The sequence below is a fragment of the Lethenteron reissneri genome, chromosome 51 (genome assembly GCF_015708825.2).
Source record: "Lethenteron reissneri isolate LAM-NWPU_2019-01 chromosome 51, ASM1570882v1, whole genome shotgun sequence".
NCBI classification, from domain to species: domain Eukaryota; kingdom Metazoa; phylum Chordata; class Hyperoartia; order Petromyzontiformes; family Petromyzontidae; genus Lethenteron; species Lethenteron reissneri.
The window spans coordinates 4,967,646-4,981,940 of NC_083829.1; the positions used below are offsets into that span (position 1 = coordinate 4,967,646).

General features: G+C 45.6%; 2 protein-coding genes across 2 annotated transcripts; one reads left to right on the forward strand and one right to left on the reverse strand.

Moving 5' to 3' along the window:
• Window positions 1-67: 67 nt before the first annotated feature.
• On the reverse strand, window positions 68-2,844 carry LOC133355453 (probable serine/threonine-protein kinase kinX). Its single transcript, XM_061572763.1, has 2 exons — window positions 2,712-2,844; window positions 68-1,337 (listed from the first exon to the last, which is right to left on the reverse strand). Exons 1-2 carry the CDS (start codon window positions 2,732-2,734, stop codon window positions 77-79), a joined length of 1,284 nt encoding a protein of 427 aa, XP_061428747.1. The 5' UTR covers window positions 2,735-2,844; the 3' UTR covers window positions 68-76.
• A 2,709-nt stretch (window positions 2,845-5,553) lies between these two features.
• On the forward strand, window positions 5,554-14,080 carry LOC133355538 (intraflagellar transport protein 122 homolog). Its single transcript, XM_061572879.1, has 7 exons — window positions 5,554-5,776; window positions 8,031-8,097; window positions 9,568-9,652; window positions 9,933-10,011; window positions 11,803-11,879; window positions 13,103-13,166; window positions 13,936-14,080. Exons 1-7 carry the CDS (start codon window positions 5,718-5,720, stop codon window positions 14,078-14,080), a joined length of 576 nt encoding a protein of 191 aa, XP_061428863.1. The 5' UTR covers window positions 5,554-5,717.
• Window positions 14,081-14,295: the final 215 nt, after the last annotated feature.

Genomic DNA, 14,295 nt, shown 5'->3' on the forward strand with positions numbered 1-14,295 from the left:
TCTTTCTTTGGTTCTGCCGATTTAATAGGTTCCTGCCGAGTCTTAGGCTCAACCGTCTCCTTGTGTTCTACAGATTTCACCGGTTCTTTTGTTGCTTTCGTTCGACCTCTTTCTTGGGTTCTGCCAATTTAACAGGTTCCTGCCGAGTCTTCGGCTCAAGCGCCTCCTTGTGTTCTGCAGATTTCACCGGTTCTTTTTGTTGCTTTCGTTCCACATCTTTCTTAGGTTCTGCCGATTTAACAGGTTCCTGCCGAGTCTTCGGCTCAACCATCTCCTTGTGTTCTGCAGATTTCACCGGTTCTTTTTGTTGCTTTCGTTCCACTTCTTTCTTGGGTTCAGCAGACTTTACAGAGTCACGAGTTTTCAATTCTACCACCTTTTGTTCCGTCGAGTTCATCGGTGGTGGTTGCGTTTGCTTTTGTTCCTCCTCTTTCTTGGACTCTACCGATTTCATTGGTTCTTGTGGTAGCAGCTTTCGTTCCACTTCTTTCTTGTGTTCTGAAGATTTTACAGATTCAGGTTGAGTCTTAGGCACCGCCATGTCCTTGGGTTCTGCAGATTTCACCGATTCTTGTCGTTGCTTTTGTTCCACCAGTTGCTTAGGTTCTGCCGATTTTACCAACTCCTGTGGTTTATCCGATTTGGTGTCCTCCTTGGGTTTCACTGGCTGCTGTGGTTTTGAGGATCCGAGAGGTTCCACAGACTTGACCGATTCATGTGAAACCTTAAAGTCTCCCGACTCCTTCGATTTTGTCAGCGCCACAGGTTCCTGCGGTTTATTTGGTTCCCCCGAAACTTTTGGGTCCGTCGACTTTACCGGTTCCTGCAGCGCCTTGGATTCTTCCGATCGTGCTGGTTTTAATAATGGCAGTGCTTCCTGTGGTTTGTTACTCATTAATTTAGTTTCAGGTAATTTCACTGGTTCATGCAGTCCCTTCAATTCTGCCGGTTTTGATAATGGAAGTGGTTCTTGTGGTTTGCTGCTCGTTAATTTAGGCTCCGCAGGCTTGACCGCTTCCTGCCGTTCCTTCGACTCGGACGGCTCTTTCGGTTTTGATAACTCGAGCAGTTCCTGGCGTTTGTTTGGTTCTGCCAAGGCGCGAGCTTCCTCCGATTTCACCGGTTTGGGCTGCTCCGGCAATCCCCCCTTCATTTCTGACGACTCCTCGGCGCGTTTCTCCCTTTGTGGTGACGGTGCTGCCGGGACATGTTCTGGTTTCCCAGAACGAGCAGGTTCCGGCTCACCATTGGCGCCCGCACTACTGATGGTGGCAACGGCTGAGCCGTCTGGCACGGAGGATGCTCCCGCAACCTCTCCACTGCTCAGCAACGCTTTACTGCCAGACAGACACAGTTTCACATGCACACAACAGAGCACACGGTTAGAGGAAGAAGAAGATAACGCGCCACCGAAACACGCGCACGGGAATAAGACAACAAAAATTCCCCGTATAGCCTTAACAGAAAGCGAAGACAATTGATGTTTGCGGGCAACTATCATATACACAGAAAACTGACGCCACACAATAATCAGGAGTATTAATACTGGATTCCAAGTTTAGACCGTACTTACCATTAGCAGTATTCATATAAAGGACAGTACTAAACACTAACGTTATATTTTATTTAAAAAAATTCGGAGCGATATAAAATTTTACTCGACTATAAATACATTATTTTCGGAATTTTTATTTTCGGAATTGCTGCGATTCGTGGTCTGTACGGTACTATGTTATTAGTACTGTACCGTGTCAATAGGCATGTTAGTTACTACTCATCAATAGTTATGATCGATCCATGTGACCGATGCGTCCCAAAACATTCCAACTAATGCCTGCACACTCTCACCTCAGTGAGTCTTAGCAGGTCTAAGTGCACAATAACGTGTAGAAGTGACACACTATTGCATGACTAAATATACACTTCTCTAGGTAGTTTACCAATAGTCTTAATTCGAGCACTGTGTAATAGTATGGGGTGTTACATTCGTATTAATAGAGAACGCGTGTTAGTGAAATCGGGCCAACACTACGTAACTTGTGCCAAACTTAATCTAAGTGGGGGTATCACGCCATTCGAATGCACGCAACAATATTATACGGCCAATGTAAGAACGCCGTTAATTTTCAGCCGCCGTGCAACAATCCACTGCTGCATTAAAGTTGTGGCCAAAACGTCGTGATAATTTTATTTCATCACGTTTTATTTTTATTAGTTTCCCTCTACGCGACTTTACCGAAAGAACCAATGAGACGAATGCCTGCAGTCACGAAAGCTTTAAATCGAAATTTAAATTAAAGTAATTCCCAGGCCGCCGCCATCTCTCGCTTCCGACCCCTGCGAAGCAAACCCCACGGCTCCCGAGCCTCAAGCACATGCGTATCGCTTCGTCTCCGCGTGCGTAGCGCCCGTCGAATAATACCACCACCAGCAGCAGCAGCAACAACCACCACCACCACCACCCAAACATTCTCCTCACAACGACAACTTTACATTACTAATGTCACGTAACGTTGGACCATGTGCGTTTTACACTAGGCCCGACTAACCCCCCACTCGCGGCGCGCGCCATCTTCCTCACCCACCTACCCACCCTCCTACCGCTTCATCATTAACCCTCAGCCGTCATTCCGTCTCCGCCGCGACGTTAGCGCCTCGCTCGGCTCACGGACGAGGCCGACCGTGTGTGTTTGGTGGTTGTTTTGGTTTACCCGCCTGAGGCCTCCGTCGCCATCGCTTCTCTCGCCTCCTCGACTTCCCTCGCGTTTCCCGCCAACCGCCTTTGGATTTCCCACTCAGGATGCGCGAGGCGGCGCGGGGCGGGGCCACACCCTCCCCCCTCCCCCCCCCACGCCGCCGCTAACGAATGGACGGGGCGTTGCCACGTGACGCAGCGCGCGTGCCCACTGCCCATGCTTGTGCGGTGTACGAAATGAAATCTCGCGGAGGCCGCGCCCGCGTAGTCTCGCGATATTTCGCAGGGGGTTTCAGAATCTGAATAGCAGTAAAACCTCGGATTGCGAGCAACTTGGTCTGCGAGTGTTTTGCAAGACGAGCTAATTTTTAAATAAATATTAATTTGATAAACGAGCGAGGTCTTGCAATACGAGTGGTACGTGTATACGCTTTGTCTGCCGAGCGTCACGTGATCACAACTGATGTACGAGTGCTTTGATATACGAGTGCTTTGATATACGAGTGCTTTGGACTACAAACACGTTTCCGGAACGAATTATGCTCGCAATCCAAGGTTTTACTGTACTAATAAAACTAAACTATTTTGTATCTTAGCAGGTAGGGCCCACTGAGCTATTAGCTTCTCTTTCAAAGCGACTTGGCCACAAATACAAATATGTATTAATACTGCAGGAGGAATCCGATGAGCTATAAAGCTTTTTTCCCCCCACAGATGTTCAGTCAGCGGGGCACGGGGTCAGAACATTACAACAATACAAAAAATACCATCGGGGTGCAAAATATAAACCCATCCATGAACCGGATTACACCCTCAGATTTGTCAGAAAATGTAACTAAAGAGTTGGCAGGGATGGGGGCGTTGATTTTTTATTTTCGCTTTGAAATAACGGTGTACGTCTCCTCCACAGGTGGAAACAAACAAAAATAAAAGACGAACAACAGCAGTGCGACTTTCGCTCATTTATGTCATAAATGTTTTCTAAAGAGTTGGCAGGGCACTCCTGAAAAAGAAGAGTCATTAAGCTCACTCCTGGGTAAAACAAAACCCGCATAATTGTTTTTAAACTCTTTGGTTCTTTCGGTATTTTTTTTTAGTTTAACACCAGGATTGAGAAACGAACGAAGGGTCCCCATCGTTACATGACTCTGGAACACTTTCTTACTAAACAACTTCTGGACATCGACATCATGGGACACCTCCTTAACCAGTACCAAAATAACAAAAATAGGTTTTCCCCTTTTTTCTTGCAACGAAAAAGGTGTTAAGATGTTAAAACACCAAACTGAAACCTTTTACAAGGAATCACGTCTGCATGAACCATAATACTCGTGGTCAGAATGCAAAGAAAATAAACATACTCTGATAATATATGCATTGCCTTTGAAAGTGATTGTTCCACACCAGAGACAGCTTTCTTTTGAGCCTAGTTTGAAAACGGTGTTAGACCAAAGGACGCCAAAAGGTGTACAGCTCAAAGACAATGCACTATCAGAGTAATGAGGGCCCGTGGCTGAGCATCTACATCCTTTGCCACTACCAAAATATGAGAATAGGGTTCCCCTTTTTTATGGCAACAAAACAGCTGTGTTAAGATGTTAAAACACCAAATTGAAACCTTTTACAAGGAATCATGTCTGTATATATTATCAGAGTACGTTTTTTATTTGCATTCTGACCACAAGTATTGTGGTTAATGCAGACATGATTCCTTGTAAAATGTATCAGTTTGGTGTTTTACCATCTTAACACCTGTTTTGTTGCCAGAAAAAAGGGGAAAACCTGTTCTCACATTTTGGTACTGGCAAATGAGGTCCCATGATGTAGATGCTCACCGCCGAGCCCTCATTACTCTGACAGTGCGTTGTCTTTGAGCTGTACGCCTTTTGGCTTCCTCTGGCCTAACACCTTTTGAGACTAGGGTCAAAAGAAAGCTGTTTCTGGTGTGGACCAATCAGTTTCAAAGACAATGCACTTATTATTAGAGTACGTTTTTGGTTTGCATTCTGACCACAAACACTGGTTAATAAAAACTTAATTTGGAGCTTTCGTGACTGCAGGAATTACTCTTTGGTTCTTTCGGTAAAGTCACGTATAAAGATAAAATAGTATTTATTATTAGTATTTATTATTCTATCTTTATACGTGACTTTACCGAAAGAACCAAAGAGTACTGTGGTTAATGCAGACATGATTCCTTGTAAAAGCTTCAGTTTGGTGTTTTAACATCTTAACATCTGTTTGTTGCCATAAAAAATGGGAAACCCTATTCTCATATTCTGGACATCTGTAAACAAATCGCTTTATCGCTCAACGGATTCCTCCAGTGTGATCTGATTATGACTGCTTTAAAGGGCACGGGTTATACGTTTCGAACTTGTTAATCGTGTACCCTTTTCTTTTCGGTAATTAAACACTGAATTTGTGGTTATTTAAGATGTGGATTTGTGTGTGTTGGCATCACAGCCAAACCAATGGGCCTCATAAGCGCGGAGTGGAGATACCACCTTAAATGTTTTCCAGAGGTCAGATTTTTGCAGCTGTGAGCATCGGTGACTATAACTGTGGCGACGAGTCCCTAAATTGCGCTACGAAGAAAGGTCCGTTGCCCGAAACGTCGCCGATTTTGTCTCCTCCTTAGGCCACCGCACCACGTTGATCGTTCCCGGCTTGAAACCTAAGAATGAGAAAGCCCCGCTTTGCCCTCAACTGCGCATGCGCGCTGGCGGCCGCGATCCGAATTGGTAGCGCGGATAAAGAACGCGCCGAAGATGCCGCTTGCCGATTGGCTGCAGGGAAAGAAAGGGGCGGGGGAAGGGGTCGGTTCTCGACCAATCGGTGGCGCGGAGGATGGACACGGCACCCTGTACGTTGTACGGAATTAAATTGCGCTCTGTCACATTGCACGTCGGTGCAGAGCTTTGTAACAAACAAACAACGAAGACGTTTAACAAATTAAACTTTAGCTTCTCGGTTAAAAGGGTCAATTAACTAAGGGTTACGGGAGAGATTAAAAGTCACCATGAGGGCCGTCCCGTCGTGGAACGACAAAGCGTACGACAAGGATAAAGCGGAGCAATGGTGAGGCGGGGGGGGAGAGATGTTGACGATTATTTTAAACTTCGAGTGTAATATTGCCATTGTTATGTTATGCATCGTTGTAAAGCATCGTTGTTAATGTATCGTAATGTTATCGTTGTAATGTTATCGTTGCTTTTAGAGCGTTTAAAGCGACGCGCCGGGTGTTGAGTGAACAGCGCGGTGCGGGTTGCCATGGTAACCACGACACTAAACGCGTTCGTATTTTAATATTTAGAATGTAATTAATTTGCTAAGATAGTCGACGTTTCATTTGCTCGACGTTTGTTTGCATTCCCACTAACAAGCCTTTCGTCTCAACGGAGCCTTCGTGTTTTTTTTAATAAGTATAAAACGCGTCAATCTTGACTCGAAGCTTTCGTGACTTGCAGGGATCTATACTCTTTGATTCTTTCGGTAAAGTCACGTAGGTAGGAAATATAATTATACCTCAAATAAAATGATACCTACGTGACTTTACCGAAAGAACCAAAGAGTATAAAACGCATCGTTGGAAGGCAAGACTTCAAACAAAGCCGTGCCAAGGGTTAATAAAGTTGTTACACATTCCATCTCACACACGCACACTCGATTAGAAGAATGACCCCACGTTTGATTTAAAATACGGTGGTGGTGGGGACTGTGCTGCCATTTATAATTTATTTATAGCTGATGTTGTGTTACGTTGCGTTGTTGCCCCCCCCCCCGCACCACCGATTAGAACGGTGGGCTACGTACGGTGCGAAAGAAGTTAAACATACGTACATACATAGAAACACATTCCTGCGGAGGGAGCTGGTAGGAACGTTGGGTTGCTCGGTCAATGGCCAGGGTCAACGGCGGCGTGGTGTATTCCGCAAATATGGCCGACTGTGAGGGCAGGCACAAGCCGGCGTGAGTAGGTTAAACGTTGAGTTTTATAAGGGCACCACGGGGTGACCAGCCCCTCCCCACCCAGCCCCACCCCTCCCACCCCCACCCAGCCCCTCCCCACCCAGCCCCTCCCCACCCAGCACCACCCCTCCCACCCCCCACGTTTCGGGCGCAACACAAGCGTCCGTCATCAGGTGTGGGAGAGCCAAAGGCTTGTGATGCGCCCGAAACGTGATTTATTTTATTTCTACCTACGTGACTTTACCGAAAGAACCAAAGAGTATTGATTCCTGGAGTCACGAAAGCTTCAAATCAAGATACGACTCTCTGTGGCAGAGCCGGGAAAGTGGGAAACTGCTGCCCCCTACTTTTTAAAATCCTTTATATTAAGTTCACTTGCTTGCGCGCTTACGACCGTGCAAATCTTTCCGTCGTTTTTTAACCCACTTCCCGTGATCCAATCGAGCTGACATTTTCCACACAGACTCGTTGTGCGTGACAATTAATGTTCGTGAAATTTTTTTTCCAAATTTTACACTTTTTAGGACAAAAATATGATATTTAATTACCAATTGCTTAATGGTGCCATGCAATCATCTGACCCATAGGTGGCAGCCATCTCAAGCCAGAGGACGAGAGGACTCTAGCCGCCACGCATATAAAGGATTTATAGTGAAAAACTTTGTTTTTACGGGTTAATTTTGGACTCGGTCACTTGAAGGAGGTAGCTCTGTGATATCTGCTTCCGCAAGATGTTCTCTCACACAGAGGGTTAGCACCGCCCTCGAAGACATCCGATCGTGTTTTTCGTCGAATGACATTACACCAATTGCACCATCAGGTTAAAAATAAGGCGAAATGCTGCTGCGAAACCATAAGATTTTTTTTCGCACCTTTCAAACTTCATCCTCATGTCAGAGCGCAGGAAAAAAAACATCCTTGGTATGTAGCTATAAGATAAGCACCATCAGATGTACACTCAATTCTCCTATAACGCGCGTTTTCATAACGCGAATTGGATATAATGCAATGAATGTATTAGGGAACACATTTTTGAAAGCGGAATGCGAATTAGATATAACGCGATCGAGCGAACAGAATTATGTCGCGTTAGTAGGAATAAGCGGTTGTGCGGCTGCCTCGGTGTAGCATCATATAATTCGAGGCATTGGGATGCTGCTGGATGCTTCTAAATGCTTTCCACGTGCCTCCGGTCTTTGTTTAGCCTGTGTACACATCTCACGTGTTATCGCGGACTGTGCTTTACCCCATATTATTTATCATAACGCGGTGTTCTTCAGGAACGCAACGACTGCTTTCTAGGAGAACAGACTGTATTTTCATTGACTTTTGCTTCCCTTTAACAAACCACCTGTTTCCTCAGCATAAATGACTTGGCGTTCAAACCAGATGGGACACAGCTGATCGTGGCAGCAGGCACCAAGGTCCTGGTGAGTTTAGTGTCCACAGTCTGTGAAGTACAGTCTAGTCTCAATACAATTGCATAACGGTGATCATCAGCCATGATCAGTCCACTGCTGGATGAAGGCCTCCTCAAGCCGTCACCATCCCTCACATTCCCATGATGCAACAATGCACTGAGCACCTGAGTATGAGGCATCCCCACATTCGACATCACCTTGGGCCAGAGGTCGCAACCGGGTACCCGTACCCTACCCGATACCCGGCTACCCGTACCTGGCCGAGTACAGGTACGGGTAGCCATTTGCGACCCTGGTGCGGCCGGGTACGGGTAGGCCGTGAGTCACTGGTGAGTAACCGTTTGTCACTCATTTCCCAACGTCTTGTCTCTTCTCACAATTCAAGTTCCTAGAATCAACCCACCCGCGTCTGCAACATGGCTTCATCCCAGAGGTCGCAATCAGATACCCGTACCCTACCCGATACCCGGCCGGGTACGGGTAGCCGGATATCGGGTAGGGTACGGGTACGGGTACCCGATTGCGACCCTGGTGCGGCCGGGTACGGGTAAGGAATCAAAACCCGTTTGCGACCTCTGCCTTGGGCGCATTCCCTTCTGTGGCTGCCACTCAGTCGTTATTTCTGCCCATCGGCCATCACCCCTTTCTGGAGACATGTCCTGCCCAAGCCCACTTTTCTTAACGGCAAATATGGTGTCTCGAGCTTGCATTTGTTCTCTGATCCATGTGTTCCGCCTTCTGACAGTATAATTCCAAGCATGCAACTTTCCATACAGTAAACCCTTGTTAATTCTACTCATAAGGGGCTCTGGCCTTGCCAAATTATGCAATCTTCCGAATGATGTACAATGGCACTTCTCAGTGGCTTCTGCCCCAATAAAAAATCCAAATTATTTTCCAAAAAGAGTAACACTTACCATCAGTAACCAGCACTACACTAACGTTTCACCCGCGCGCGCCACCACTAGACTGAGTAATTGTTTTGGTCGTGGAGCGGCGTCACTTTCACTTGTATGCCAAAATTGGACCATTCGGTACGGCAATTCGGCTCATGGTGAATTACTAATACTGTATATATGCTGAAAGCGCAGCCGTGCCCAATTATCCCCAATTACGAATGATCAAATACCGAAATAACGAGGTTTTACTGTACTTATTTTCCATACTTATTTGCAGTGTACACATTTCCGATCCGTGCCACATTTAAAAACTTTAACCTTCAGACACATTGGCATGTTGCTTAGAGATAGACACGGCTGCTCAGGAATTACTAGCGACGTATTTTTACACAAATTGCACATTTGCAAACTACGATTGGTTGTTATGATCCTGATTATGCCAATTTAATTCCTTTGTTGCACAGTCACTCACTCCGATGTGACAAAGCAGGTTGCAGACCCGGCTTTAATTTTTTTCTTCTCCGAATGCTTTCCAGCAGAAGCCGCTAAATGTTTTTGTTTTGGTGCATGCATGTGCTAGGTTTATGACACGTCGGATGGGACGCTGATACAGCCACTGAAAGGACACAAAGACACAGTATATTGCGTGGCATATGCAAAGGATGGTGAGCTGATGACAATAATTATGTGATTGTAGTGATGAGGAAGATTCATATGATTAAATCCTGATGGCATCATTGTGATGATTTGGCTCTGATAATGATTACGTGATTGTGATGATGACATGATCATGACGACGGCATAACTGTAATGTTTATGTGTTTGACTCGTGATATAACTGTGATAATTACGATATGATCATGACATGTGATTTTGATATAATTTGTATGATGGCGACATCGTGAGGATTGCTCTGCGGAGATTGACGCCTGTGTTCTCGCACAGGGAAACGCTTTGCCTCTGGCTCAGCAGACAAAAGCGTCATCATTTGGACGTCCAAGCTTGAAGGGATCCTCAAATACACGTAAGGGCATATTATGGGTTGGTGTTGGAGGACTTCATCCGGCAGTGGATTGACAAAGGGACTGTTTTTTTTATTGAGTGTGCAGGTGCCAGTATTAAGTGGGTAATGGTTACAGCTCTCCGATTCAGTGAAATGCACACATATGCTTATGAAGGGAAGTAGCAGGAATTGAAACTGTGACCCTGTGCTAAAATTGATAGTTAGATGGGTGGGTGATTGCAAGAGGTTTCTTATAGAGCACAGTTGCTGAGCACAGACCCAAAGGCCCAAAACACCAAGCGACCAGAAATAAACAGCACAAATGAAAGTGGTAATTGATACGAATTTGTACGTGTCTTGCCTTGAGCAAGGTCATTACAAGGACTTGGAAAAAGATACGATGGGGGGGAATTCCACAGTGGAGTGGTGTGAGGGAAGAAGCGGAAAGAGGAGAGTTTTGTTGAACACAGTACGGATGAGATCAAACGGTCATGTTGGTAGACCGAGTCCTCAACATAGACGGTGAGTGAAGTTCACGGGAAAGGCAACCATGGTGGTAGCGATAGAGAGTGATGAGGTTGCCGAGTGCCTATGAGCATGTAACTCAAGTGAATCAGTCGATGTGTCTCCGCTGGTGAATTGCAGGCAAAGTGATCCTCACACTGATGGGTTTTCACTCAACGCACGGTTAAAGCTTCTTGGCTTACACGGGCTTACCGTGGGGTTTCGTGTGATGCGCTTATCTGTAACATCTGGGGGCACACGCAGCATCCCTTGAGCCGCTTGGCAACAGCACAACTTTGCCGACACGGGAAAAAATCACAACGCGTTAGAGCGACTTGAGACCAATTACATTTGTAGGCTTACAAATGTATATGCACTCGTATACAGAAGCAGTGATGCATGCACGCACAGCGCTTAAAAAACCAGGTGGGATCCTATTGAGATGAAAAGTCTGTTTGGCACAAGAGAGGACGTGGAGTGTCATCGAAGTGCATCGCAGGACAAATGGTCCTCTGTACCTAAATCTAGTTACACTTGTGGGTTTGCCGCAATTATACATCAACTCGCATATACAGTATACCAGGTGGTTCAGGGGGGTAGAGCGGTTGGCTAACAGTCGGAAAGGTCATGAGTTAAAATCTATGTTTGGGCATAAACTCGAGCCCATCATCCATCTGGGGGTTCAATAAATTGAGCACCACTTTTGTGGGGGAGGTCCTATGCATAAACTCATAGCCCTGCCATAGAAATGTGAAATTTCCAACCCTTGCCTCAGGGCTAAACATTGGAGATGAGTTACCGGCCTCAGGGATCATTTGAGCAGGAAGTCACTTTCGTTTTGTTAAATAACAAGGGTCATATATGCTCACTGAGACTAGTTTGTGTCCCGGGAGAACTGGGATGCAAACGGGGTCAAGTACCAGACAAAATATCTCTGGGCAGATAAACAATGCAGTGTGAATTGGGTTTATGGGTCCTTGAATGCAACCACATCTGTGTTTCAAATAAATGTAATTTTTAGTGCTTGATAAAATATCAGTTTTTGTCTGCACTACCTGGCCACATACATTGATAAGGAAATAATTACTACATTGGGAGATTGATGCCCTTTATTTGATGAGAGTAAATGAACGGATGAGTGATGATTGAGTGAATGGGTAAATGAGTGATTGGATGATTAGATGGGTGACTGGATGAGAGAATACTCGACGGAGTGGATGATTGGATGAGTGTGCAACTGAGTATGATTTGCAGGACAGAATGAATACATAGACCGTTGACCCATTACCCAACCCCATGTCTCTGCAGGCACAATGACGTCATCCAGAGTGTGGCCTATAACCCCGTGAGCCACCAGTTGGCCTCATGTTCCTCTAGCGATTTTGGTGAGTGCATTAGAGTGAATTGAATCCTTTCCACCACCCCTACCCCCCATTATTGGTAAGAGCACTCTGTATAACATACTTAGCACCATTCAAAAAAAAAGCATTTGACAAGCTTGACTTCTTGGTTCTTTCGGTAAAGTCACGTAGAAGGGATGTCGAGGCGACAGCGTTCAGACGCCTCGACAGACCTGGTTTTCACCTGAGGACGGCTGCTTGCGTTGTGGCCGAAACGTCGTGAGAATTATTTTATTATGTTTTATTTTTATTATTTTATTACTTCCCTTCTACGTGACTTTACCGAAAGAACCAAGAAGATGAATCCCTGCAGTCACGAAAGCTTTAAATCGAAATTCAAGCTTGACTGCTTATCAGACCCAGGTCGAATTCGTTTGAGAGTTTGCTTGTTTAAACATATGCCGCGGGATAATATTGGTCTGGAAAGCAATAGGCTGGTGGACTAAAACATTTTTACGTGGAGACAGAGGTACCCATAATGCACCACAGCAATGCATAATGAGTTTCTGTACATATATGGAAGATAAGAAAATATACGAGGATACCGTAAATAGTTTTGATCAAATTTGCAAATGATGTGACAAAGCCGCCATAACAGACTAAAAGTGCAGGCCTGAAAAACCATGAGAATGAAATCGGTCGACAATTTCTACATCTGTATCGCTGCTGCCTGTCAATCACATTTGCTCAAATTTATATTGACAGTGGCCTAAGTCAAGAGGACTGACCACAAGGCACTTCTTATGGGGTTGCTGATGTTTTTTGCATAATGCTTAGAGGCTGTGCTTTTTATTAAATCCTTTATATTAAGTTCACTTGCTTGCTTGCTTGCTTGCTTGCGTGCTTGCTTGCTTGCTTACGACCGTGCAAATCTTTCGGTCGTTTTTTAACCCACTTCCCGTGATCCAATCGAGCTGACATTTTGCACACAGACTCGTTGTGCGTGACAATTAATTTTCCAAAATTTTACACTGTTTAGGGAAAATGTTTTAAATATTGAATTACCAATTGCTTAATGCTGGCAGACAATCATCTGACCCATAGGTGGCAGCCATATCAAGCCAGAGGACGAGATGACTCTAGCCGCCACACATATAAAGGATTTATAGTGAAAAACTTAGTTTTTACGGGTTAATTTTTTTTGCACGTGAATTGTTACCTGTCTGTTTATATAATGCTAATGCTGTCTTTCTGTTCATGTTTGCCAGGGTTGTGGTCACCAGAGCAGAAGTCAGTGCAGAAGCACAAGGCTTCCAGCCGCAAATGCTGCAGGTAACGCCTGCTGCGGTAAAACACACGCGTGTTTTAACACGTGCTGCGGAAAAAAATATGCGTGCAGGTGGTTGGGCGGATTAGAGGTCACAACAATGAGCCCCTTGGTTCATATCCAGGTGTCAGCCACTTGTGATTAAACCGGGTACTGAGGTGTCAATAATTTTAACGGCCATCAATTACTGCACGAAATGCGCATCGCATTAAATTGGAATTTTGAAAAATTCCTGCTCGTGAGAATTCAAATGTTGGTTTGTCACGCGGCGAACTTTCCTGTCAGTGGAAGAGCAGGTGGGAAAGTGGAGCAGAGGTCGCTTGAAGGAATCTTCAGGAGTAGTTATGTAACATGGGTCATTGTCTCAAAGGGTTGCACTGGGATTCAAAGTGACATTTCGTCTCATGACAGGATACCGATAGCACATTTGGGATCAAACTGGTTGAAAAGACATAAATTATATCAGAAGTAGGCTCCACGTGCAGGGAGGAGAGCAGTTGACTGAAACATGCATACCATTGTTATCTATTACACCTTGAATATTGCCATTTGTTGCTGGCCGCTTGGCGTTTTGTTCTTTAGGGGCTGTGCTCATCACCTGCAATAAAAAGTATACGTACTTACATGTATACATGTGCCCACTATTTCTGTATCCTGTCTTGAGTATGTTGTTGCATTTAACGCAATATAACCCCACGTTTTGAATGACCGCCGTCATGCCAAGACCGCCGCAATCCTCTGCTTCCCGCTTCTCGGCTTTCCACGTCTGTCCAGCTGGACTAATGACGGGCAGTACCTGGCTCTGGGGATGTTCAACGGCGTCGTGAGCATCCGCAACAAGAACGGCGAAGAGAAGGTGAAGATTGAAAGGCCAGGGGGCCACCCCGTCTGGTCCATCTGCTGGAGCCCATCGCGGTGAGATGTAGGCCGAGCCTGGCAATCGATTGTGTCTGAGGCCGATGTCAAGGCCCGGTCACGACACGTCGCGTCGTGGGAAGACATTCACTTGTGGCCAGGTGAGAGCTCATACCAGGAGACACCAGATGAGACACTAGATGAAGATGTCTGGTGTCTTTTGGGCAGTGGTAGTGTAGCGGTTAGCGTGCTGCGCTATGAACCCAGCCATCCAGGTTC